The 25,583-nt window shown below is 58.0% G+C and overlaps 1 protein-coding gene across 5 annotated transcripts in view; it reads left to right on the top strand.

The window, feature by feature from the left end:
* Positions 1-24,135, top strand: part of GRM4 (glutamate metabotropic receptor 4) — a 52,699-nt gene extending 28,564 nt beyond the window's left edge. For all 5 annotated transcript variants that reach the window (XM_087762206.1, XM_087762208.1, XM_087762207.1 and 2 more), the window contains 8 exons: positions 2,547-2,682; positions 4,802-4,956; positions 5,268-5,408; positions 11,288-11,488; positions 12,397-12,533; positions 13,109-14,044; positions 19,797-20,043; positions 23,260-24,135. In XM_087762206.1, coding sequence (XP_087618332.1) covers positions 2,547-2,682; positions 4,802-4,956; positions 5,268-5,408; positions 11,288-11,488; positions 12,397-12,533; positions 13,109-14,044; positions 19,797-20,043; positions 23,260-23,309 — 2,003 coding nt within the window. In that variant the 3' untranslated portion in view covers positions 23,310-24,135. The remainder of the gene's footprint in view (positions 1-2,546; positions 2,683-4,801; positions 4,957-5,267; positions 5,409-11,287; positions 11,489-12,396; positions 12,534-13,108; positions 14,045-19,796; positions 20,044-23,259) is intronic.
* Positions 24,136-25,583: the final 1,448 nt, after the last annotated feature.

The following is a 25,583-nucleotide window of genomic DNA, read 5'->3' as shown; positions in this document are numbered from 1 at the left end:
TGTAGTAAACTGTAGGGCACAGGCGGTGCAGCCAGGGGTTGCAGACATCCGTGTCCATCCTTGGGGCAGTTTTCTCCTGGCATCCAGCCACTTTTTTGGGTCCCCATCCCCGCTTTCCCTCCCGCTGGCCTGGCTGCGTCCCGCTCGCGTGCTCCGCGCTCTCCGGCCGCTGCGTTAAGAAGGTCCTCATTACGTCCTAATTGCACGTATCCCCTTTTTGTTACATTCCTCGTTAGTTTGATTTAACGGAGCTGCCGAGTAACTTGGTCATTTCTGAATTGCCATCGATTTAGTTTCCTTTCTTATTTATTTATGGGCCTGTCTCCTCTGCCAGCCCCTCTTGCCATGCATACGAGAAGACAGTCCCTGCTACAAGCTCACCCAGGGCCACTTGCTGCCCCTGCGGGGTTTATCCTCCCCTTGCGAGCTTGTGTTTGCTGAGCGTCCTCCCAGTCGGGGTCCTGTGTACCCCAGCAGCGTGGGCAGAGCTGGCATGGGACAGCCACCGGATCCTGGGGCTGCTCAAAGCCACTGCTCGGGGCGAGGGGAATAAAACGCGTAGGGAGGTCCCCAGCGCAAAGGGGCGGCCTGGGAAAGTCTCAAAGCTGGGTTTGCTCTGGCTGTGCTGGGAAGGGGCCGGCGCTGCAGCCACCGTGTGCATGCCCGGAACCCCCGCATCCCTGTGCCACACGCTCACGGGCACCCACGCCTGCAGGGGCACCCAACGTGGTGGGACACGCAGCGGTGCATACCTTCCTGCGCTCACAGGAGCCCGGAGCAGAGCACGGACGGCACGGGAGCCTCGCAGTGTTGGTGCTCGGTGGCACGTAGGTGTGCACTTGTGCCAGCCCTGAGCTGTCACCTGCGTGTGCATGCACCCGCCTGACTCTGCGCCGGGGCTTTTGGAAGGCTCTCGTGTTTGCAAACTGCTGCATTTGTTGGATTTTCTCCTTTTACTGCCATGGAAACTGTAATTAAGCTGCACTGGCTCCTTAGCTGGAGCTACCGTCTCTGGCAGCACCGCCGGTGCCACCCTGGCCTGGCTGGGGGCTCGGCGGTGACCCAGGCCAAGCACCCCCGGGCAGGGATGTGACGGTCCTGCCGGCGCTGCCTGCTGCTGCCCGTCTCGCCTGGCTGATCTGTCTGTCCGGGAGTCTGTTTATCCAACTCCCTCCTTTCCATCCATCTGGCTCCCCATATGGGAAGCAAACAGCAAATTGGCCCAATTTCTTACCATAGGAAAAAAAACCTGAAAAAAGCCCTCTCTGTGGCTGGGCTGCGTGGGGCTGGGGTGGGCGATGCTTCCCCGGCCAGCGGGTATTTGCTGGGAGATGCTGTTATCCCCATCCCTGCAACCTCCCTTGCTGCCTGCTCGGCACTCATCAGATTCCCCCCTCTCTCTGTTGTTAGGCTGCAAAGGGCCAAATTACCCCAATTTTCCTCCAGCCCTGCGGGAGGGAGCGAACCTTCCCGTTCCAGAGGCCTCTGCTTGACTCTACTTCGGTGCCTGTCCCCGTCCTGTCCCGTCCTCCCCCTGCTCCTCTCCAGAGCCGTAAACTGGGAAATCTCATCCTGCCGCCATGTGCTAATTACTCTGACCTTTGCTTAAGCGGCGATCTTTTAGTGACAGGCGAGGTATCAGCCGTGTCATTTACTATGCAAATTGAGACCATCAATTACATCCAGAAGGTCCCACAATGTTTAATTTTCTCTCCCATCTCTCTTTTTATTGGCATCTGCAAAAGTGCAGGAGCAGGAGGGCTCTGGCTTTTCAGAGCTGGAGGCTGGGAGCCCAGCAGCCGTGTGTGGGGACTCTTCCAATTGCCAGCTTCCCCTTGTCTCTTTTAATTTTAATTAGCTGCTTTTGCAATTGCCCTGTGGAAAGCTGGGCTGGGAGCTCGGCCGGTGCCACAGGGATGGGAATAAAACCCTTTGCAGGCCCAGGCTGCTGTCTTGGGGGCGAAGGGCTTGTGGCGGGGCTGCAGCCCATCGTCTCCTCTTCCCACGGGCTGTTTTTGCCAGTATTTGACCATTGCATGTGCAGGGCCCTTTGCAAAACCCAGTCCTGGGCTGGGGAGGGGCTGGTGCTTGGAGCTGGCTGGAAAACCCTCTTGGAGCTGCTGGGATGGGACTGTGTGTCCGTCGGGGGGACGGGGTGTGATGTGGCTGTGGCTCGAGATGACAGGCACTAAGAGGAGTGGGTGGAAGGCGGAGATGAGCTACAGAGATGCGGGATGGGAGAGAAGGTGGCGCAGAAGAGCTGAGCTGTGAGGAAGAGGAGGGGTGAAGGCAGCGACCTGGGAGAGCAGGCGTAAGGGGAGGGCTCGGGTACGTGTCCCGGGGGCTGGGTGGTGGCCAGGGGGCTCTGGGGGCCGTGGGCTGCGGAGATGGTGCAGTGCTGAGCCCCTCACTGTGGCTGGGGTGCAGGTGAGCTGGGGAGACCCCCGGTTGCCTGCTGGGGGGCTGAGAAGCCCTGGGAGAGGGGCTGTCCCCAGGGAATGGGGACTCACGGGGCTGTCTCAGTGCTGGGGCTCTCTCTGCCGCAGGCGGGGTGTGCGTGGCCCAGTCCGTCAAGATCCCACGGGAGCCCAAGCCGGGAGAGTTCGACAAGATCATCCGCCGCCTCCTGGAGACCTCCCACGCACGGGCCGTCATCATCTTCGCTAATGAAGACGATATCAGGTGCGGAGGGGCCAGCCTGGCTGGGAGGGGAGGCTGGGGACGGGGAATGCACTTCAGGCACCCGCACCCAGCCTGACATGTGCTCTGCGCATGCTGCTGGCCGGGGCGTGGGATGCTAATGGCAGGAGCTGGGCACTGCAACAGGAGCTGACCATGCCTGCAGCATGCACACGTGTCTGCAACGTGGTGTAGATGTGTCTGCAACGTGGAGCCCATGTGCCTGCGTAGCTGCCTTTGCAGTGTGGCACGGATGTGTCTGCAGTGGGAGAGGATGCATCTTGCAGCGTGGCACGGACGCGTCTGCAGCAGGGACGCACCAGAGCTGACTTCCGAGTGGCCGCCTGGCATGGTGCTGCCATCAAACCGCAGCAACACACAGCTCAAAGGAGGAAACATCCACTTTCTGTTGGCTTCGGAAACCCCTGCTGTCACAACCCGTCTGCTTCACGCTGCTCACGAGCTGGGTCAGAGCTGGCGTGGGGCCTCGCTGAGCATCGGCCGTGGCAGGATCCAGGCGCCGGTTCTGCTTCGCTGTGCGGCCTCAGTTCCCAGCATGGAAGAGGAATGGGTCTGGGGGGGCCTTTCGGGGACCCCCCCTTGCCACCTTGCCTGCCTGGCGGGGCTGGGGACGCAACCACGCTTCGAGGTGATGAGCTGCTCTGCGGGCGAAGCGACGTCTTGCAGCTCCCGTTGTTTACGGAGCAGAATGATTCACATGGAACTACCCCTGATTTCCTAAGTATCTAATTTATTAATCAGCAAACATTATGTAAATGTGGGTAAACTGCAATTTTAAATCAGTTTACATCAGATGTGCAAACGCTCCGAGTTTCTTTTTTCCTTCCTTAATAGAAATGTCTGCAAACCTGACATTTACGCGGGTGTGTGGTGAGAAACGGGGGATTTACCTCGCTGTGTAAATGGCAAGCCCCATTAACTGGGGTTTGTAAACATTTACCCATCCAAATAGGATTCCGTCCCGTGACCAGTGGTTTACGCACACCCACCTAGCACCGGGCAAGCGTGGGCTTAGCCCGGGCATGGAGACTGCTGTGATCCCGACCCTTGGACCAGCTTGGGCTGTGGAGCCTGGAAGATGGTGTGCTGCCTCTCCCGAAATGTGCAGGGCCATGCTGCCGAGCAAGACGGTCCGGGAATGGTTGTTGCTCGAATTTCTGCCTGGCTCAGATCAGGTGTAAATCACTGATCTCACAGGAATGTCCTCGATTTGCCCTGGGGAGATCCTGCCCCGCACGGGACTGCGGGCAGCTGGAGATGCTGCTTGTGCTGGGAGCGGGACGTGGGCTTCGCTGACCTCCCTGCGGCAGGATGCACCCGGAGCTTGGGGCAACCTGGGATGAGCACGAAGCAGCCGGCACGGCTCCCCGGCTGCTTGCTGGCCCCGCGGCTCCCAGAGCATGCCTGCCTCTTCCCGTCTTGTCTCCACTCTCAGCTCGTTTTATATGGTTTTTTTCCCTTATCACGCGTTTCAAACACCATCTGGACTTGAAATGATCAGCTCCCGATGGCGGGGGGTGAGTCACAAGCCTGCCTCCTCGCTGCACGGGGAGACGGGGAGACGAAGCTGCCCTGGGCCCTGCTCCAATGGTGCTAGGGACCCACACAAGCGCCCGAGGGGACAGCGAGCCCTGGGGAAAAAAGAGCCCGGAGGGTCGGATCCCGGAAAGCTCCCATCCGCCTACTCAGATTTTCTGAACTGGCTGGCGCCGGTGGAGCGTGCTAGCATGTGTGCGGCTGAGTGTCTGGCCACGGTGAGGGATGCTTGGCAGGACGGATGGCATCTCTAGCTCCCCACTGCTGCTCAGCTGCCCAGCTGAGCCTAGCAGAGCCCAGTTTAGCTCTAGCCTGGGCACTGGCAACACTGGCTGGCTTGCAGTGCTGATTGGAGCTGCAAGCACACATGCGCTCTCCAGTGCTGCTGCTTTTCCTGCCTGCTGTGGCATAACCTGATTCTTTTTTTCCCTGATGTTGGATAACTAAGGGGGTCATACACGTATGCCCCGTGCCAGGATCCCCGCTGCCATGGGGCCAGCCACGAAGCTGGTGCCCCGGCCCTGCGGTGCCAGCGAGCACCAGCTCCTGTTGCTTCTCTCCGCAGAAGGGTGCTGGAGGCGGCCAAGAGGGCGAACCAGACAGGACACTTCATCTGGATGGGCTCGGACAGCTGGGGCTCCAAAATCTCCCCGGTCCTGCACCTGGAGGAGGTGGCCGAGGGCTCTGTCACCATCCTGCCCAAGCGGGTCTCTGTCAAAGGTAAGGGGCTGTGCTCAGTGGGTTCCCGCGGCTCGCCCCCGGGCCGGCTGCCCCCCCGACAGCATCTCCTTGACTGCAAGGTTTTGGCTTTGAAAGCCTCTGTGTTTTGCAGTGGGTCTTCCCTGGGTTTTCCAGTCTGCAGTCTTGCCCGAGTGGCAGCTCGGACACAAACCTGCCGCACTCTTACGTGTCCCTAGACCCCACCGCTCACCAGACCCTTCTTCCCCTCTGCCTGGGAAGTTTTGGGCCATGTTAAACACCTCTCTGCCATCCCAGAGGTTTATCCCCTCCGTCCCCTCTTCCCCGGGCAGGTTTCGACCGCTACTTCTCCAGCAGGACGCTGGACAACAACCGCCGAAACATCTGGTTTGCTGAGTTTTGGGAGGAAAATTTCCACTGCAAGCTGAGCCGGCACGCGCTGAAGAAGGGCAGCAGCATCAAGAAGTGCACCAGTAAGAGCTGTGGGGATGCTGCAGGCGAGCGGAGGCTTATGGCTGTGTGTTGGTGTTCGCACGGGGTGCACAGGGGCGTGAAGGCGATGGCAGAGAGCCCAGGGCAGGCGTTAGAAAAGTTTCGCTTGCTTTCCCCTTATGGCCTTTCAGCTCAGCCACATCCTTATTGCTCCAGAGCTGTCAACGCAGCTCAAGGCAGCTACGTGGCAATTATCGCTCTGTGTGTGGCAGTCTCGGTTGCAAGCAGGCTTTTTTTGGACTAAACATCAAAGCCAGGTGGGAATTTGGGGAAGGCTGGAGAAACGCCGGTGCTTCTGCAGCATGGAGAATGCGGGCGATGCAGAGCTGCTCGCCTGCGCGGGCACTCGGGTGTCTGCTGGGCTGGTGATGGTGGCGGCTCGCTTAGTAGCGGACAGGAGCGTTGCACAAAAATGCTTCTGTGGATCCCAAGGTGCTGTGTGACCAGGAGGCGTGAGGGGCCTGCTTGGTTTGTGTGTGTGCGGAGGCACGGTCCCTGTGCAAAGCTCCCAGGGCTGCTCCCTCTCATGCACGCTTCTTGCACATCTCCCTTCCCTTGGCCCCATGTTCTGTGGGTACAAAACCACCCAGATTTGGGGGATTTGGGGCTGAGTTCTGCATTGTTTTGCAGCATTTGGACAACTGCCTCTTTCTCATCGTGTGCTTGGCAGAAGCACCGTTGTCCTGTGCAAGGCATGAAGCCACCAGTGCATCCTTGCTCCATTGCAAGCACCTCCTGTCTCACCTGAGCAGGATAAAAGCTGGGGTGGTTGTAGAGAAATAAAGCCAATTGATAGCGCAGGGTCAGGATCTGGCTCTTGCTTAGCCAGCACTGAGGCTGCAGCGTGCCCGTGCCTGCAGGGAGGGTGCTGCTGGGCACCCCACGGGAGGGTGCAGGGGTGCCCAGAGAGGAGGTGATCGCCCCGGGGCACGCCTGGCGTGGCGTTCGCCCGTGTCTCATTGCAAACTGCTTTGCTGACGTGCCCTTTTCCCTCCAGGCAGGGACCCTTGTCCTGGCAGAGCCTGATCCCAGCCCCCCTCCTCACCCCCCACTGTGCATTTTTAGCCATTGCCAGCTACAGGAGGCTTGCAGGGATTAATGCAGTAAACAAGGCAGGCAGGGGACCTGCCTCGCTGACAGCGCTGCTGCCGAAGTGATGGTTGGAGGCTCAAGGAGGTGACGTTTACTGAGAGATGGGAGAGATTTACTGCCTGCCTGGCACCGGCTGAAGACCGATAACGACACAGTGGCTCACGGGCTGCGACACGGCAGGACCTGGGGACATTTGCACATCCCCCTGTCCCCTTGCAAGGGACGGCGCACCTCGCCGTGCCTGGGAAGTTTGATCATTCAGGGCTTTTTTTCCCTGCTTTCGCTGCTGCGGATGAGAGGGATGGTGCTTCCACATCCTCTCCCTTGCAGGCATTCCCCAAATGTTCAGCTGATGACTTGGGGACACCTCTCTGTCCTCACAAGGGCTTTCCAGTGCCGCAGCTTCCCCAGGTAGTCTTGTGGCTAATGCATAGGCGTGAGCTTGGTAAGCAGCAAGGGCATGCAAGAAAACTTGCCCGTGGCCATGGCCTTGGGCAGCTGAGAGCTCCTCATCTTTCCCAATTGCATCAAGAAATCCCTAGGAAATGCATGAGCAGGTCCTGCAAACCGCTGATCTCTTCATCTTCATAGTAATGTAGCATTTAAACAAGCAATATTTCAGGGCCAAGGTATTAGTGGAGGCAGCTGAAACCACGACATGGCAAATGTCCTAGGAACTGTCTTTAAATTATCTGAATTTGTCAGCAAATAAATTCTCTCTTGAACATTTGCTTGGCAGATAAACAGAGAGGGGAAATAATGCACGATGAAGCAAATAACCTGCCTGTGTGGTTCCATGAGCTCCTGTGCTTTGCACGGCTTATGCAAATGTCCTCTTTGGGGCTGTTTTATAGAGGGAATTGTACTGACTTTCCCCAGGAGCTTCACGTTTGGGCAGAGCCCAACATGCACAGAGAAATGCCAGCTTTGCTTGCTTTTGCATCCCCAAAAACCAAACCGAAAGGTCCCAGCACCGAACAGGACAGCGCATGGCTCTCGTTCATGTATGGGAGAGCTGGGAGGAAGGTGAGGGGCAAGGGCTGGGGTGGACACCAGGTTTTGGGGTGATTCCCGCTGGCAGCTGCTCACATTATCCCCCAGACCAGCCCTAGCACCCATCAGGACCTGGCCATCCCCAGGCTGTCCTGTCCCCAGGATCAGGCTGGGACCAGGATCGGGCTGGGACCAGGATCAGGCCAGCACCCATCTCCCAGCTGCTTTTGCAGTAGGCTCGCTTCCGCATCCTTCCCCACCTCCAAGCTCCCTCCGCCGGGCTGCGTCCCTGAGCTTCCCGGGTTGGGCAGGCTCTGGCGGGGGAGCCAGCCGCTGCTCGCGCCCGGCTGGAAAGGATCCTGCCGGCCGCCACTTCATTAATAATTCACACACGCGTGGATGCAGACAGGGAGGTGCTGGGGTGCTGCAAGTGGAGACGGAGGAGCCGATGGCAGCGCCAGGTTTGCCGGGCCGATGGGGTGGCAAGGGCAGGAGGACAGGGCACAGCTTGGGGCCACGTCCCCCCGCCTGCCACCCGCGGGGGCGCCGCAGGATGCTCCCAGGCCCCACGGGCTACTCGTTATCCAGAAGAGCTAATTAATGGCCTTCGTTTAGCAGGGCTGGATGGTAACTTGGCGTTGGAGCAGGGCTGGGGATTTCTCTGTGTGCTCACCTCCGCCCAAGCGGGCTGCAGAGAGATGCAGAGCAGCAACGTGGGCGGGGGGGGAGAGGAGCTTTTATTTGATTTTCCTTCTTTATTTGTGGCTCTTCATATTCTTTTCCCTTTCTGTTTTGCTTCTCTCCAGTCTCTTCTTAACGTGGGGTTGTTTTTTTGTGGCACTGGCTGTTCCCCAGCACAGCGTGCCCCAGCCAGGCCAGCGGGGGAGGATTTGCACTGCTCGCCTGGTGGTTAAGGTGGTAAAAGGCTCCCGTTGCCCAAGGCCGGGTTTGAGCGGGCAGGGGCGTCCCGGCAATGCCTCTGCTCGCCCTTCCTTCGGATCCACCGCCTGTCCAAACGGGCACTGCCAGCCTCGCTGCGAGGGCAGCTCAAGCCTTCGTTGCAGAGAGATGTTTGCAGCGAGCATCCCTCGTGGGGGGACAGTCCCTGCTCCCCGGATGGGCTCACCCAGCCCGAAAACGTGGCCATGGGTGCTGGGTGCTGCCAGCACCCATGAGCTTCGGATATTCAGAGAGGACACCATCCCCCAGCTCTCCGGAGCAGCACTGTGACTCATTTTGATCAACTCCTGCTGAAAGCTGGTGCCAGCAATGTGATGGGAATTGATGCTAATCCCGTCTCATCCACCACTTGAGAAGATAGCTGCGTCCATCCTCCGAGGGGTGCCCGTGGAGGTTCATCACGCTCTTGAAAATTAATTATCAGCCCTGTAGAATGATGCACGACCCTGCTATTATAATCAGCGGGGTCACATCCTTTTTGCGGCCCTAATCTACTGCGAGTTTGGTGGAGATTTATTGTCTCCATGTCAGGAACGAGCCTCAGCTTTCTGCTCCGCATTGCCCCCTCTGTGCATCAGCCTAATTCCCGTCTGCAAAAAGCAGCTGGGGCTTGGGGCGAGCTGCCCGACGGACAGCCCGGAGACGTCTGCTTATCTGCAACGGCTCAGCTTTGGCACCGGAGCCGGCTTCTCCCAGCGTGCCGGGCTGGCGCTGCTCGCTGCAAGCCAGAGGGATGTTTGGGAGGAAAATCCAGCCTCCGCAGCCTGTGTTATCACAGCAGGTTGTATTTTACTTGCTGGGACCTGTGTGGGATTTGAGGTGCCTGCTAGGAAGCTGAGGAGCCGGGAAGGGACAAGTCCTGGGTCCCGTGTGTCCCCTGGGCTTGGCAGCCTCTACGGGGCGGCAGGGCGGTGCGGGGGGTGGCAGCGGGGCTGGGACATCCCCGCGGGCTCAGCTCCCCTGGACAGTCTATTACAGCCTTTTTTTTAACGGGTAATTATCTTGACAAGATAGAGTGGCTTGTCTGCACCTTGAGAGATGAATGCAGGGAAAGGCCCAAAGTTGAGGGAGAAGATTAATAGCCCTTGTCAATAAAGTGGAAGAAAGGATAACTTGACGGGTTTCGCATGAGTAATCTCCACGTAGTCCAAAAGCATTTTTATAACTTTGAAGGATGGGCTATAAATTCACCTCCTTGATATCATCTTTTCTTGTTGGTCAGTTTGCTATCAATTTGCTTTAGTGTCTTGTCAGCGGCACGTTTCGCTCTCCGTCCCGGTGCAGGGACCTCTGGGCGCATGGCTCTCGGGGACGGCCCCGCTTAGCGGGGATTTGCTCCGCACCCAGTGCTGGCTTCATCCCACCTTCCTGCAGCGGGGAGGGAGGGGATCAGCAGCTGCTGCTTGCCTATGCCTTTTCTGTCCCCGGCTGCGCAGGCTGTGTCTCCTGGTCCCCTGCAGTCACCGTAAATCCCCACCTTGCATCGGAGCATCCGTGCGCAGTGGAGCCAGAATTAATTCTGGACACCCTTGGATGGTTTTCTAGGATGCCTCTGCCTCTCCAAAGTATGAAGGCTGTGCCTTCGGCTCTCTGGGGAACCCTCCTTCCCTTTTGCTGTTGCCGAAGGAGCTGTGACCTGGCGGGGTGCCCGGCCACGCCGCAGAGGCAGTGATGGAGGTGCAGAGGCCGTGGCTCTCCGACGTGGCATCGCCCCATGGGAGATGCTTTCTTAGCTGTAATTAACAGTGTGCTACATTAATCGGTGTCTTTTGCTAAATGATTAACATGTTTCTAGTCCCATTAAGGGTGGTTATGACAGGAGAGGCAGGCAGCTGTCGCTGGTAATTACCAGATCCTTGCAGGATCCTGCAAGCCAGGATGGCCAGGGCGGCTGCAAAGGGCTGCGGGGTCAGCGGGGTGGGAGAGAGGCAGGGGTGACGAGGGGACCAGGGTGACAGGAGGTTTCAGGAGTGAGATGGAGGACATGCAGCCAGTGATGGATACTGCCTGGGTGGTCCCTTGATGCTGCTGATAGAGACTGAGCCGGTGGGAGCTCCTGGCAAGATGGAGGAGGTCAGCCCGTGGGGGTGAGGATGGGACGTCGATCACAGCCCAGCCCTCATCCCGCTGGGGTCCGGGGGACCTTGGGAGTATGGGGACATCCCATGGCACTGGGATGTGACACCCTGAGGGCTCTTGGAAGTGCAGCCTAGGTGCCAGCACCCACATTTTCAGAAAGGCATTATAGGGAGGTTGGTTGGATATTTCCCCAGTTGATATGTTTTTTTGGCAGCACATCACCCTCCTCCTGCCCACAGAGGCAACGTCACGTACCCCAAATCTTCCTGGCGTGCCACTCGGAGGGGCTGGGGCGAGAGCCATAGTGTCCCCCCAGCTGTCCCTCCTGACCCCCCGGACAAAGGACACACAGGCAGTGGGAGGACTTTCAGCTGGCAGAGAGGCTCGAGCCCTGAGCCCTGGCAGTGCAGACACAGCCGATGCCTTGGGCTGGCACTGCAAAATACATCTGCAATGTGGGGCTTGTTTTCGGAGGAGTTTGGTGGTGTTTGAGATGCATTTCTGCCCCGCTGCTCCCTCCTGGGCATGCCTAGGTAGCAGAAGCTTCCCGCTGGGAAAGAGCCGCTCCGGCTGGCCGATGGGTTTGCAGTTTTGGGAATGGGGTTGGAGTTTCTGGCTGCTTCAGTCCTGGGGATGAGTGGATTTGTTTGCAAGGTTCGGCTGCCGCAGAAATATCCCTGCGGGACACGGCTGGGACAGCAGGGAGATGGCAGCCCCACTTTACGTGTATCCACAGACCGAGAGCGGATCGGCCAGGACTCCTCGTACGAGCAGGAGGGCAAGGTTCAGTTTGTCATCGACGCCGTCTATGCCATGGGGCACGCTCTGCACAACATGCACAAGAACCTCTGCCCCGGCAAGGTGGGGCTGTGCCCCAGGATGGACCCGGTGGACGGCATGGAGCTGCTCAAGTACATCCGCAACGTCAACTTCTCAGGTCTGTCCATCCCCGGGGTGGTGGGGAGGAACGGCCCCATGGGGCTGGGTGCCTCAGGTTGTCCCCCGCTGTGAGTCACACAGCAGCACCCATAAGTTGTTCACGTTACCATTTGGCACCTCATTGCGAAGGCAGGGTACAAAGATGGGGTGGTTTTGCAGCAGATCGAGAGACGAGGAGGTCTGAGCTCACATCTCCTGGGAGCCTGTGGAGGGTAACCCAGCGGCAGTCCTGCCCTCAGCCTGCTGCCCTGCCTGCCCCGCGCTCCCAGCCTCCCCCCTCGCCCGCTCCCCCACTGCTGCCTCATGTCGTGGCTGGCCGAGGTCCCGATGAATCGCGCTGCTGTGTCCTTGTCTGTCTTCAGATCTCCTCTGGAAATACATCTTTTCCTCTGCTCTGTCTCCTTAATAAACATTTTCTGTCTTGTCCTCCTTATTACTTCTATTTATCTCCACTCTGTGATCTCCTCTGCAGTGTCTCTTTTATTTATTTTTCCCTCTTGCTTGATTTTTCTCTTCCTTCCTTTCATTAGTGTTTATCTGCACAGTTCACTTGATTTAACTTTAAAGCTGCTTTTCCCCCCTTTCTTAAAAGAAGCAGTAAACCGGCTGCTGTAACAGCGCTCGGTGCCTGGCATCGCTCAGTGAGCTCCGGCTCCCGGGGAGGGTCGGTGGGTCGATACCATAAGGTCCTCACACCGGCTTGGTTTTGGGGTTGATTTTCTTTTCCCCCGTTGCTTCCTCTGGCCTGTGCCCGTGCTGGCATTGTCCTGGCAGCTTGCGGCGCTCCCAGCAGTGAGAACCCCACGCCGAGGGGGAAGCATCAAACGAGAGCCCCCTTCGACACCGTCACCCAGGGCACCCCGTGCTGCTGGGTGCCGCGGGTGCTGAGCCCTCCCTGTCTTGCAGGCATTGCTGGGACTCCCGTGACGTTCAACGAGAACGGGGACGCGCCGGGGCGTTACGACATCTACCAGTACCAGATCAGGAACTCCACTCCTGAGTACAAAGTCATTGGGCAATGGACCGACCACCTCCACCTAAAAGTAAGGCTGGGGGCTGGCTGGTGCCTGTGGTGTGGCCATGCACGGGCCGTGCCAAAGGGAAGGTCCTGCAGATTTCTCCTGCACCCATTAAGGCCACGTAGGGTGCAGCAAACCCGGTTGGGAGCCAGGGAGCCCATGGGTGCAAAGGTAGGCAGCCAAAGTTGGGGGCGGTCAGAGGGGAGGGTGTCCCCCGAGTACACGCTTGAGGTTCAGCCACGGTGACCCACCATCAGCGTGTGTGACCGTATCCCACGGGCTCCGGGCACCTGACTTTGCAGCTCTGATAAGGGAAGGAGAAGCCAGAACAGAGCAGAGGGGCTTTCCCAGGGAAGGAGGGACTTTGTTTTGGGTTTCTGGTGTTGAATGCTCCCAAAAGGCCGATGGAGAGCTTCACCTTCTCCCTCTCCCCATGCTGGGTAGGGCTGGGGTCCTTCATGGGATGTACTGATGGGGCGAGGGGCTGGATCTGGGCAATGCTGCTGCGAGCAGAGGTGGAGCATCCCCCCGTGCTCCAGGGATGCTTGGCAGATGCCCAGCAAGAACATCAGTGGGGCTGGTGCCATCTCACCCCACAGGTGGAGAGAATGCTGTGGCCGGGGGGTGGGAGCCAGCTCCCCAGCTCCATCTGCAGCCTGCCCTGCAAGCCGGGTGAGCGGAAGAAGTTGGTGAAGGGCATTCCCTGCTGCTGGCACTGTGAGCGCTGCGACGGCTACCAGTACCAGCTGGACGAGTTCCACTGCAAGCGGTGCCACTTCAACGAGCGGCCCAACGAGAACCACACCAGCTGCACCCCCATTCCCATCATCAAGCTGGAGTGGAGCTCACCCTGGGCAGTGGTGCCCGTCTTCATCGCCATCGTGGGCATCATCGCCACCCTCTTTGTGGTGGTCACCTTTGTGCGCTACAATGATACGCCCATCGTCAAGGCGTCAGGGCGGGAGCTGAGCTATGTCCTGCTGACAGGCATCTTCCTCTGCTACGCCACCACCTTCCTCATGATCGCCGAGCCCGACCTGAGCACGTGCTCTTTGCGACGCATCTTCCTCGGGCTCGGCATGAGCATCAGCTATGCCGCCCTGCTCACCAAGACCAACCGCATCTACCGCATCTTCGAGCAGGGCAAGAAGTCGGTGAGTGCCCCCCGGTTCATCAGCCCCGCGTCCCAGCTGGTCATCACCTTCAGCCTCATCTCGCTGCAGCTCGTGGGCGTCTGCATCTGGTTCATCGTGGACCCGTCCCACTCTGTCATTGACTATGAGGACCAGCGGACTACAAACCCCCACTTTGCCCGGGGCATCCTCAAATGTGACATTTCGGACCTCTCCCTCATCTGTTTGCTTGGGTACAGCATGCTTCTCATGGTCACCTGCACTGTGTATGCTATTAAGACCCGCGGGGTCCCAGAGACCTTTAATGAAGCCAAACCCATCGGGTTCACCATGTACACTACTTGCATTGTGTGGTTAGCCTTCATCCCTATATTTTTTGGGACGTCGCAGTCGGCAGAAAAGGTAAGGGAGGGGAGAGTCGTGGCCTGGTGACCCTGTGGGCTGCAGGGAAGGGGGCTGAGAGAGGCTGACATGTCCTAAGCAAGGAAGGGTGCTTCTCTGCACTCCCGCCGGCGTGGGAATCGTGGTGGGAAGCGTTGGTTTGCAAACCTCTTGCTCTACCGGGGAGCAGAGACTGCCTCCAACCCCGTTTTCATTTTCCCGTTATTTGTGGGTTTCCTCACTCTTCCCTTCCTGGCTTTCCTGTTTCATTTTCTCCCTCTCCCTCTGGTTTTCTGTGCCCCGTTGGCCCCGCTGCCCCTCTCTGGCCAGGGCTGGGCAGGATGAATCCTCAGGGCAGCTCCAGGCCCCCAGTGTCATGAGCACCATTTCTGCATGGACAAGGGACCGAGCGCTGCCCAGCTGGCGCCTTTTGCCAGTGCTGAGTTAGTGATGGAGGTTGGAGAGACGGACCTGCCCGCCAAAATCCCTGAGAACTGGAAGCAGCGGAGGGCAAGGGCAAAGGAGAGGGAGCAGAGCAGCCCCTCGGCGCGTCCCCTCCCTTGCCGGGGCATGCGGCAGCTTGCGGCTTCTCACTCAATTACTGTTTCGCTGTGATTTTAATTAACACCTATGTGTTTGGCAACACGGCACCGATGACAAATTGCTCGGCTGAGCTGCGGCGGGCAGGGTGGCAGAGCTGCGGGGGGAGCAGGGCGGCTCCCTCTTGCTGAGGGGCCTGGGGAGCAAGCATCCCCTGCGACTCCGAACGTGGCTGCACACAGTGCAGATGAGGCCAGGCCAGGGAATCCCAGAGATGGATTTGTGCTGTGAAACAACCTGTCTGTCTGTCCTCCTCCCCGTCCTTGGCTCCTGGAGGGTGGTCCCGGTGCCGCTACCCACGGGACCGAGGCCAGCCTGGATGAAACTCCATGCTCAAGTGAGAGGGAGTGAGAACAAAGAAGAAAAATCTCATGAATGAGACCCAAATCCCCTTTGCCTGCCAGCCAAAACAAGAATCGCATTTATGTTAAATGCAAACAGCTCGCGCCTGCCAGCCTGGAGCTGCCTGTGACAAATAAACCTCGGTGTTGCTATTCCCTGGAAATCCCCGGGGTGACCCGCTGCCCGCATTCCCTCTCTGGACCCATCACGACTGGGACAGTTTCCCCTGAGCGTGTCCCCTGTGCTGCTGAGCGCTGAAGACACAGGTTTTGGAAACACCGATTGCAAAAGGGCCTGGGGTGGTTTGCTGGGAAGGACCAGGAGATCTTTCACTGCAGACACCAGCGTTTCACACGTGTCCTGGAGAGATGGCTCTGCTCCGAGCATGAAACCCCGGAGCTCGAGGACGCCGGCTCTGCACAGGCACCTTTAACCTTGGCTCAACCAAAAAGCCTCTACCAAGCCAGCCCGTGCTGGCTAGAAGTGTGAAGGAGAATTAAAGGAAATAAATGGAGCCTTCTGCAGCATTTCCATTTTGATGAGATGGCAGGGGAGATACTAACAAGAAAGCAGGTTTTTTAAGAAATTATTGCAAAACAAAAGCTCCTTTAAAGCCTCCTTAATGTGCTCGGCATACTGTGGGTAATAAAGATGGAAATGATAATGATTGTAGATTATGCGCAAGGTTGCTCACCTCTTCACTGCAGCTTGTCATGGGATAATTTAGGGCTGCCGAAAGCTGGCTGTCAAGCAGCAATTCGACAATAGGCTGTGCCTCACTTCGGGGGCTTGTAATGTGCAGGGCTTCTCTGTTATTAGGCTGCTAACAAGCTGATTAGAGGCGGAAAAAGTGATGTTCCCAACTCCCCTTGGACACAGCTCTCTTTCTCAAAGCCTGCTGCTGCCGTGGCGTCCGCTGAGCAATCCCGGGAGGGGTTTGTGGTGTTTCGGCTCGGCCATGCCGAGGGGTTTGTGGTGTTTCAGCTCAGCCATGCGCCGTGGGATGTGAACCCCAAGTGTCTCCAGACTGTGGCTGAAGGGCAATGGATGCACTCAAAGGGGCAGCCGGAGGAATGGGATGCTCGTTACTGCCTCGATGGTTAGCAGTCTTGGGGAGAAAAAGGTCAAAAAGGTGTCGTTACGCAGCCTGCACAGAGGAGCTGGCTCCAAGCACATCCCTGGGATGAAAACGGGGAGTGTTGGCGTTGGCATCACCCCGCAGCACTGCTAGGGCTGCCCGGGACGCTCGGCAGGGCATCCCCAGGCCGCCGCGGGGAGGGATCCCCTCGCTTTCGACCCGTTGCTGCCGGGACCGAGGCCCCGCTGGGCTCCGCGGAGGGTCAGCACACCTGGAAAAAGAAAAGCCAGGAGCGTCGGCCAGGCCGTTGTTCTCCCCATTGAGCACGGCTGGAGTTTCGCTCGAGTCCTGAGGATGCCACGGGGCAGACCCACACCTCCAAATGCCGCCTGGTGCCTCTGCCCTGACCCCGTCTGAGCCGGCGGCCAAGGCTGCCTCACAGTCTGGAGGAGCTGGATAAAAATCTCCATTTTTATTTTATTTTGCTTTACCTCGTGCCTCCAACTTTGCATGGAGGTGGCATCTTATTATAACAAGTCCCCCAAGCCTTTTCTCAAAAGAACCTCTTATCCCTGCCGATCCCAGCGGATTACAGAAATAGCAATAACAGAGGATTTAAAGAAAGAGACAATTTCCTGCACTGATAAGGTGGCAGCTGAACAGCGGTGTCATTGTCTGGTTCTCTGTTTATCACATTTGCTTTCAGTGAGGGAAAAGAGGGAGAGAAGAAGGAATGAGAAGGACCGTCCGGTGGTTTGTTTAGCAGCGCTGGATGAGGGTTGAGCGGGTTTTCCCTTCCCCAGCACCCGTGGTGGTGCAGGATCTCTCGTAGCTGGGTCAGGCCTGGATTTAGAGGGGGGAATTCCCAATTAATGGCAGAGATTTGCTTTGGCACAAGCACAAGCTGTGCAGGGCTGTGCCTTGAGCCTGGGCTGCTCCCTGCAGGGCAGGGCGGGCTCATCCAGCCCTGGGGCAAGTCCGGGCACAGCGCTGGGCCTGGGGACTCGTGCTGGGTCATTTAGGGTTGCTGCGGTCCCTCGACGCAGCGTCATCGCCCTGAGTCAGAGACGGGCTGTGTTCTTTGATCCTGTCCACGAAGCAGCGGATGCTGCTGAACCAGGAGCCGTAACTTCTTTTATAACTGCAGCGCACACCTCGGAGGGCTCTGGAGGAAGCTCAAGTGTCGTTAATGGAGGGGCAAAGTGGGGTCCTGGGTCGGAAACCAATTAAGAGTGTAGGAACCAAAAGCGTGAGAAATGGTCGTTTTTTGATGTGGCAAAAGGTTAACTGTGCAGTGCTTTGTGGCTGCGTTTGGACTCCAGGCTAAAAATATTTCTCTCTGAGCTGAAAAAGGGCTTGCTGCGGTGTGATGCAAAGCTGTTGAGGTTAGTGTGGGCTGTCGAAAATGGGGCTGCTTCTGGCAAATGCATCATTAGGGTGAAGGTGGCCCTGCGAGACCCCAAAAGTGCTGCAGGGATTTGAGGAGGGCTAAGAGATGGGGGAGCGTGGGGATCCTGGAGCTGGTGCCACTGGGGCTGCCCAGGCTCTCGGCGGAGGGGAGTACCCGGCAGCGCTGGGGGCCAGAGCCCCGACCCAGGCGTGTAGGGGGACGCGTGCACGGAGACGTCTTCTCTTAGCTCAAGCTCAGCTCCTCTCTCCTCCTTTGCCGAAACGCCTCCGAGTCCCGAGGCACGGGTGGGAGTCGCTGCAGAGGCAGGAAATATGGAAATAGCTGGATTGAAAAGTGAGGCTCCTCCGAAAGGCATCTGCCGAGGACCGGGAGGGCGGGCAGGCGGGGGAGACGGGGAGGCGAAGGGCTGCTGAGCCTCAGCCGCATCCCACGGGGCGCCGGGACAAATTGTGCCCATCCCCGGGGCAGGGGTTGAGATGCCTGGAGTGGGTGTGCCAGTGCTGCCCTCATTCCCAGCAAGGCTGGTCCTTGCAGTGAAGGACACCTGTGGCATCGTCTGGAGAATTTCAGCAGGAAAAAAAAAAAAGGGAAAAAAAAAAAAAAGAGCAGATATTCTGGCACAGAGATATGTTTTGACTTTCCTTGATGAAATGACATTTTTATTTCCAAAAACTGCCTAGATTGACTCTGCGTGCATACAGAGAGAAGGTGGAACAAACAAACCAGCGCATGTGACAGCACTAGGTTTTATTCTGGGGACAAATGAAACTTTTTGGTTGACTCAGAACAAGCTTTGTTGCTTTTTTCCTTTTGGATTGAGGTGAAACACTTTGAGACCTGTGCATTTGTTTCTGAAGCAGGAGAAGAGCGTGAAATGTTTCTTTGCATGGTCGCACCTGGGACCCGCAGGTCCTGGGTTGGGATGACAGCCCCGGCCGGGAGCTGTTGCTTCCCGCTGGCTCTCGCTCATGGGTCGGAGCTGCCTCTGTGCACCTTCTCCCAGGGGAGCCGTGCAGAGTCTCTGTGCTCAGCTTCTGTCCTTGGTCACCTTTTTGCTCTATTGAGTCCAGAAAGTGAGCCCCCAAGTTACGCATGTGCAGCTGGGGAGGTGGGGACCCGCTGCCCTTGCTGGCGTTGCAGCCCCCGGGCTTCCCCTGGCTCCTCCAGGTCCTGCCACCTTGCACAGCACCAAATCCCATGCGTGAAACAATGGCAGAAGAAACCCCAGACACCACGCCGTGATTGAGCCACGGGATAAAGTTCAGAAACCGCCTTAAGCCTCCTTCTAAGACCTTGTTAGCAACATGTGAAACAGCCCTGGCATCTGAGCACAGCTGGAAGAGAAAAAAAGGTGTGTGCAAAGGCACCCAAAGACCCCGAGCCCTCTCCCTGCTCAGCCTGGAGAGACCCAACGGGTGAGCTATGCGGTAGAGGAGAGGATGCTGGAGAGGACGGAGCCGGGAGCAGGGATGCTGATGGAGCAGGGATGCTCACGGAAGGGCTTGCCCACCCGGCCTCCCGTGCTGCTCGGGGGCGAGAGGTGGGGATGGGTGGAGGGAGGGGGTCTCTTCGCCTCCCGTTGCTGCCTGCTTCAGATGCCCCCGGCTTGTGAGGAGCCTGCCAAACGCTTTCCATAGAAAAATGGATTATTCTACAGTCAGATTAATGGGCTTTCATTTTGCAAAACATCTGTCACTGTTAGTCCTGGACGGTGAGCGTGAAATTAGTTTTGACTGCAGAAAGGCAACGTCGGTGTGTAATATGTGACTTACATGACAACAGCTCAGGGAGCCAGCTGGGGAGTGGGAATTACCTGCTGAAGGGAGCTGGGGGAGCTGGGGGTGCTGCAGGCCGTGTCCTGGGCGTGGGCGTCCTTGCTGTGCCCATCACTGCAGCTCGCGGCTGGTGGAGCACGCTGTGAGTGCTGGGGAGGAGAGAGGGGGGGTGCAGAGGGCGCGGGGGCTCCGTCTCTGGTGATGTTGTTGAGTTGGGGTGCTGGCAGGTTGCTGCCGGAGCATGCACGAGTGCTGGGAGGGCTTGGCACAGCAAGGCTACGCCAGGACCCCGAAATGCAGGGTCAGGGCACCGGCACAGCCTCCCCGTGCTCGTAGGTGGGGAAACAGCAAAAGTGAGCTGAAGGCCTCTCCTCTTGGCCCATGCAACAAGTCAAGTCTGATGTTTAAGATCGAATACTGCCAACATTTCCAACCCTGGTTCCCCACTCCTTCGTTTAACCCCAACGTTTCCATGTTCCCCTGTTTCCTCTCCTCCTTTCCCAGCTGACCCTTCCTGGATCCTACAGAGCCGTGCTGGGTCTCAGCTTATGCCCTTGTGTCTTGCAGATGTACATCCAGACCACGACGCTCACCATCTCGGTGAGTCTGAGTGCCTCGGTGTCCCTGGGCATGCTCTACATGCCCAAGGTGTACATCATCCTCTTCCACCCGGAGCAGAACGTCCCCAAGCGCAAGCGGAGCCTCAAGGCGGTGGTGACAGCGGCCACCATGTCCAACAAGTTCTCTCAGAAGGGAGGTTTCCGCCCCAACGGAGAGGCCAAATCAGAGCTCTGTGAAAATCTGGAAACACAAGGTAATGTGGATCCCCACGGGCTTGGGGAGCTGGTCTTGCCAGGGACCGACATGGTGCTGGGAAGCCCAAAGCCCTGGATCGCCAGTGGGCTGTAACCGTGTTGTCCTCCATGAGCACAAGCAATGCCGGCAGGGCCGCTCCTTGGCAAAGGGACATCTCAGCTCCCTCCTGCCCCAAGGCTTGGCCCGCCATCCCCCAGGAGCGAGGGCAGCATGGGAAGGGATGCATCTCGCAGGCTGGGGTCCACTCTGCTCCCTGTCGTGCCCAGAGCCGCCCCGAGGAGGGAGGTGCACTCCGGTTATCTGCGCTCCAGCCGGGGCACAAGCGGGGATTCCTGGCTCTCGGCGAGGGGACAGCATCATCGCCTTGCTGTGGGCAGGGGAGATTCCCCCTTCATTAATTTATTCCCACCCAAGAAACACTGCTTTCCATCACCGCAGCTGAGACAGGACGTGTCCTGCCTCCCTCTGATTGGGACTGGTCCTGGCGCTCCCGTCCCTCCGCAGGCCTGTTTGCCTTATCCCGTGGGGAATGCTGCTGGGCGGGTGGCAGGGGAAGTTACGCTGGAGAGGTGCTCATGCCGCTGCTGGGTGAGATGCCAGCCGGGGCACGTGGAAATCTGCTCCAACACCTGGAGAAGGATCCTAATGTCAGCCCACCCTGGGTGTCCGGAGCTGCTCCCGGGAAGGCTGACAGAGAAAGGGGTTTGCTGTCTGCCTGCGGGCTGTTGCCGGGGGCCAGGCTGGAGCTAAGGCTGACACAGGGACAGAGACACCGGTCTCCCCTTGGAAGAGAGGCTGGGGGCTCGGGAAACCCTGGGAAAGTGGGTATATGCCTGTTCTGCGTTTGGGTTTCCAAAAACAGAGCCTTGCAGGAGGAAGAAATGGTTGGAGCCAATGCTGCTGCGGTCCTTTGAGAAGGGAAAGCCCGTTTGGTCCAAATCTGAAGAAAACCCCGCAGAAATACAATGTTCCTCATGTACCAGCAGAGTTTCTGGGTTCCAGCGTCAGTGGGATGGAGACCAAACGACATTTCCATGGAAAGCCATGATTGTCTTTGTAATCCCACGCTTGCTGTCTTTCCAGCCTGAGCTATTTAATATCCCTTGGCATCTCTGTATAACCTCTGTATATCCACATCGCTCTGTGTATGGCTCTCGCTGGCGGTAGCTCTGTATGCGATGTCTCTCCGTAGGCAGTCTCTCTGCAGAATCGACTCTTTCATCTACCTGTCTGCATTGTGAAGGGCAGCTACACAGTCAGACCCCCCTCGCCGCCTGTGCTGGAGGTGGCTTTTGTCAGCTGCTGCCGCAGATCCGTGTGGTCTGTGGTCCTATCCCAAGGCGGCAGTGGGTAGAGGTCCCTCTGCCACCCTCATTTTGTCTGTGCAAGAGATGCTCCATGCAAGACTCGGGGCATCTGTGGGCTCCCCACAGTGAGAGCTCGCCGGGAGCACGCCAGCCCTGTCCTGGGGACCCACCTGCTGCCAGACTCCCCATGGCATCGGTGTCACAGGCTGCGGTGCCGTACATGCGGGCCCTTGTCTCCCTCCGGCCACACGCGGCTCCCGGCCAGGGCTCTGCCAGCACAGAGGGCTGGTACTGCCTGTGCGGCAGGGCTGGGAGACCCAGATGCGTTGAGCCCCTCGTCCGGGACCTGGACCCAGACATTCTCATATGCTCTCCGCTGTGCTGAGCATCCTTCTCCCCCACAGGACTCGCAGCGGGAGCCTCTGGGGATCGTATGTGCTAGGAGCAGGGAGAGCTGAGGCTCCCGTCTGCCACGTCTCTGGCTCCAGTGTGTCTGCATGGGGAATGCGGGAGCTCGGCAGGAATGGGGCTGGCAGCGCGCTCCCGAGGTGTGCCAAGGCACGGAGCTGGGCACCGCACCAGTGCTGGAGGCAGGAGGCACGGTGGGGTTGTTGGTGCAGGGCCGAGGGGCCGTTTTTCACTCTGTCACTGGTGGGTCACGCATTCTTAAATAAACAACAGAATAAATAATTCACAGGGCTTTGATATGGGCAGATTGGCTATGAAAACATTGCGGCTAACAAATAGCTCTGTCAGCTCTAATTTCTTATGGCCTATCTAATTGTTATCTGGGAATACCAGTCTGAAATCTGCAGCAAGGTTCATTTGTCAGCGAGGCACCGAGACGGAGGGAGAGCTGCTGGGCGTCCCCTCTGCGCGGTGCCGTGGGGACGGTCTCCGCAGAGGACATGTTTGTGCTGCTCGTGGTGTCTCGGGCTTTGCTGTCTGCCCCAGCGCTTGCCTGTGTCCTTGGCTGGAGGGTGTCTGTGTGTTGGCTGAGCCCCACGGTACCCGGGGACCTCATGGTGGCATCTCCGCAGAGCATCGTGCCCAGCCGAAGCACCGAGACACGCCAGGGCGTTGCAAGCTGCCACTTCCACCTCTCCCTGAGCGGTGGCTGCTGCTAAAAGCAAGTGACGTGCTGCAGCCTCCTCCGAGCCCGAAGACAGCGGTGCAGCCCCATGGGGAGCGGGAGGAGTTATTGCTATCTGGCGTTTTCCTGGCTCTGGGCCTTGCTGCGGCTCCCCTGGTGTCAGTCTGGGACGTGTGGTGGCTTTGTAGCCATTGCTGCCTCCTCTCCTTGTGTGTTCAACCCCGTCCCGAGGGCCGGTGGAAGCTGGAAGGTGGCAGCAGCGTATGTGCTCTGCTCCTCCAGCACCTGAGCACGGGCACCGGGATCCTTGGTGAGGGACGCAGCCGGGCTGGCTGGCTTTGTGCCACGGGCTGCCGGCGCTGGCAGTGCCCTGCTGCTCATGGAGCGGCGTGCAGGGGTGCGGGGCACCCAGCTTGGACCCCACGTCATGCTCTTGCAGGGCTGGGGCAAGCCAAGCTTTTGGGAACGTGGGGCACCTGCGGGTTTGTCTGTAAGAAGGTGCTGAGGGAAGCCAACAGGAGCCTGAGAACACGTCCCCACAGCTTGTGTCAGGTGCTGGGGTCTCCCTTTGGGATGAGCTGTCTTTAGAGAGCCCCCAAGGGCTGCCGTGGGGCTCAGCCTCTCTGCCACGGCTCAGTGCCCTCGCAGGGAATGACCCTGAGCGCTGGCGCTGGCCGGAGCCGTGAGCAAGCCCCACGTCACGTCCCCGCCAGCATCTGCTGGCACGACAGTCAGGTCAGGGTGGTGGGACAGGAGCCAGAAAGGGGGGGTGGACTTCATTAATGATACATGTGAGCTTTGTCTCTCTTTCCAGCACTGGCTACCAAACAGACCTACGTCAGCTATAGCAACCACGCGATTTAGCTCCAGCGATCGCAATTGCCTGGCATAGAGGGAGGCTGGGGATGCCCCGACGCGGGAGGGAGCCGAGTCGCATCGCTCGTCGCGGGACGCTGGAGGGGGAGCCAGGCGGGATGGGGAGGTGGCGGGGGGGACATGCTCCTGGTGGAGCCGCTGGGCAGAGCTCCTGGGGAAGATGGTGATCAACAGCAGCAAAAAAACCCATAACGAAACAATAAAATAAACCACCGACTGCCGTGACAATGCATGCCTCCCCACGGAGGAAGAGGAACAGTTGAGCAGGGGGGACGTGGCGCGGGGAAGAGGTGACGGACTTCGGCAAGGCTTTGGGGTTTTTTTTTCTGTATCTTGGCAAAAAAAGAAGAGACCCAACATTTTCCCTTTTCTGGAATTTGTGAGATTGTTTGTGGTTGTGTAGAACCTTCTGTTTTCTCTTTCTTTTTTTTTTTAATCCTTCATTTTCTTTTGTTCCTGTCTTCCTCCGTCCCTCTTCACTCTCTCTCCCATATCCTACCAAATTCTATATGTTGCAAAAAGGAAAAATAAATAAAAATACATAAAATTTAAATAAAAAACAGACAACAAAATAAAATAAAATAAAACCTAGACCGTGTTCAAAGTGCTGATTTCTATAGGTGGTTAATTAATGTATGTGATGACCATATGGATTGAAATATGTCTGCTTTATGTACTGACCAGTCAAAAAACAAAAACACACAAAAAAACAAAGTTCAGTGCCTGGATGTTTATGAATTATTCGATGACTGTGTAGAGCATGATCATTTTTATACGAGGAGATTTCTAATAAAAGACCATGGTTTTGCACTCAGCGTTTGCTATCTTTTGGTGGCTGTTCGCTCCAGGAGGTGACGTGGTTTCGGCTGATGGGGAAGGCGTCGGGGGGCCAAGCGCTGGCTCGGTCCTCGCTCTCCAGGCCGTCCTGCTGCAAAGGGGGTCCTTGCGAGGGGATGGGGCAGGGAGAGGAGAGCTCAGCATCCCCTGGCAGGGCGCCCTTGGCCGCTGTAGCCTGCGCTGCCCCAGTGCCCAGGGCTGGGGCAGGAGCCAGGCAGAAAGGGCTGATTCCTCCTCCTTCGCGCTTCCCCAGGGCGTGGGCTGGGGCTGGAGGGATGGAGCTGAGAGGAAGGGATGGTTTTTTTTTTCTTCACACCCGTCAGGGGCAGGGCCACCCCCTCCCCATCAGGGCCAGCCCGGGCTAATTAGGGAGTTAGCAGCTAATGAAAGCAGCTCTGCCCCCCCTGCGGGGAGGGTTCCTCTTCCTGGCTCCCGCCTGGCCCCCGGCACGGCACAGCCTGGCGCGCAAGGTAGGGGGCTGCGGGCAGAGCCCGGGGGTTGCCTGTTTTGGGGAGGTTTGGTGCGGTTGCTGCCCGTGTCTCTGCCCTGGGAAAGGCTGGTGGAACGGGGGGGCTGTGCTTGCTTATTGCTGGGCAAGGAGGGGATGGTCCAAGCTTGTCTTTCTTCTCGGGAGCAGGCGGGGAAGGGAGGCGGGGAGGGTGCTGCTGCCTCCAGCTTTCGAGCAGGTTCTTGCTTTACGTGCCCAGTGAAAGTGCTGGCGGTGGTGTCCCGACCTTGCAGAGGCAGTGCGGGTGCTGGGATGTCTCCCCATCCCTTTGCACGTGTTCCTCCTGACCCAAAGGTGCCCATATATTCCCTTCTCTGAGCATGAGTGCAGTTACCCCTGCGTTTTGCACATCTCTAGACCTGTTTGTGTATTAACTGCAGCTTGGCTCTCGCTCTGTGGGTCGCCCAGGCCCTCTGGGCACCGTGGGGAGCTTCAGCCACAGATCAGTGCCAGAGGGAAACGCGACTGTTCCCTGCCAGGATGGAGAGGACAGAGCACGGCTTGAAGGCAGGAGTTAGAAGAAATATAATGAAAAGCTTGAAACTTTGATAAGATCATACTTGTCAAAAGAGCTTGTCAGGAGAAAAAACATGCTCCGTTCCCACCACATCCATCACTGTCGGATTGGATGTGAAATGCCGCCTGGTTCAGAGGGCTCCCAGAAAACCTGAGGTGATGTCTCTGGTGCTGTTTCTAGCTCTGAGATACTGCTCTGCTGTTTTTACAAGTAGCTTTCCACCCCAGACTGTGCCTGATAATGCCTGGAAAGGCTGATTGTACCTTAATTACAGCACCCCCTGCCTCCCCTTGCAGCATCCGTGAGGAGGGATGCTCCGAGTCCTCGGGAGAGGTGGTGGCTGGGGACTGCGTGCTGCCACCCAGCAGATCTCCCGGGCTCACCTCTCCTCTGATGGCCG

This window comes from Nipponia nippon, unplaced genomic scaffold (genome assembly GCF_047370975.1).
Source record: "Nipponia nippon isolate SJK-2023a ecotype South Korea unplaced genomic scaffold, ASM4737097v1 scaffold_25, whole genome shotgun sequence".
NCBI classification, from domain to species: domain Eukaryota; kingdom Metazoa; phylum Chordata; class Aves; order Pelecaniformes; family Threskiornithidae; genus Nipponia; species Nipponia nippon.
The sequence above is the reverse complement of the archived record's forward strand: the minus strand, read 5'-3'. Positions and strand labels throughout refer to the sequence as shown.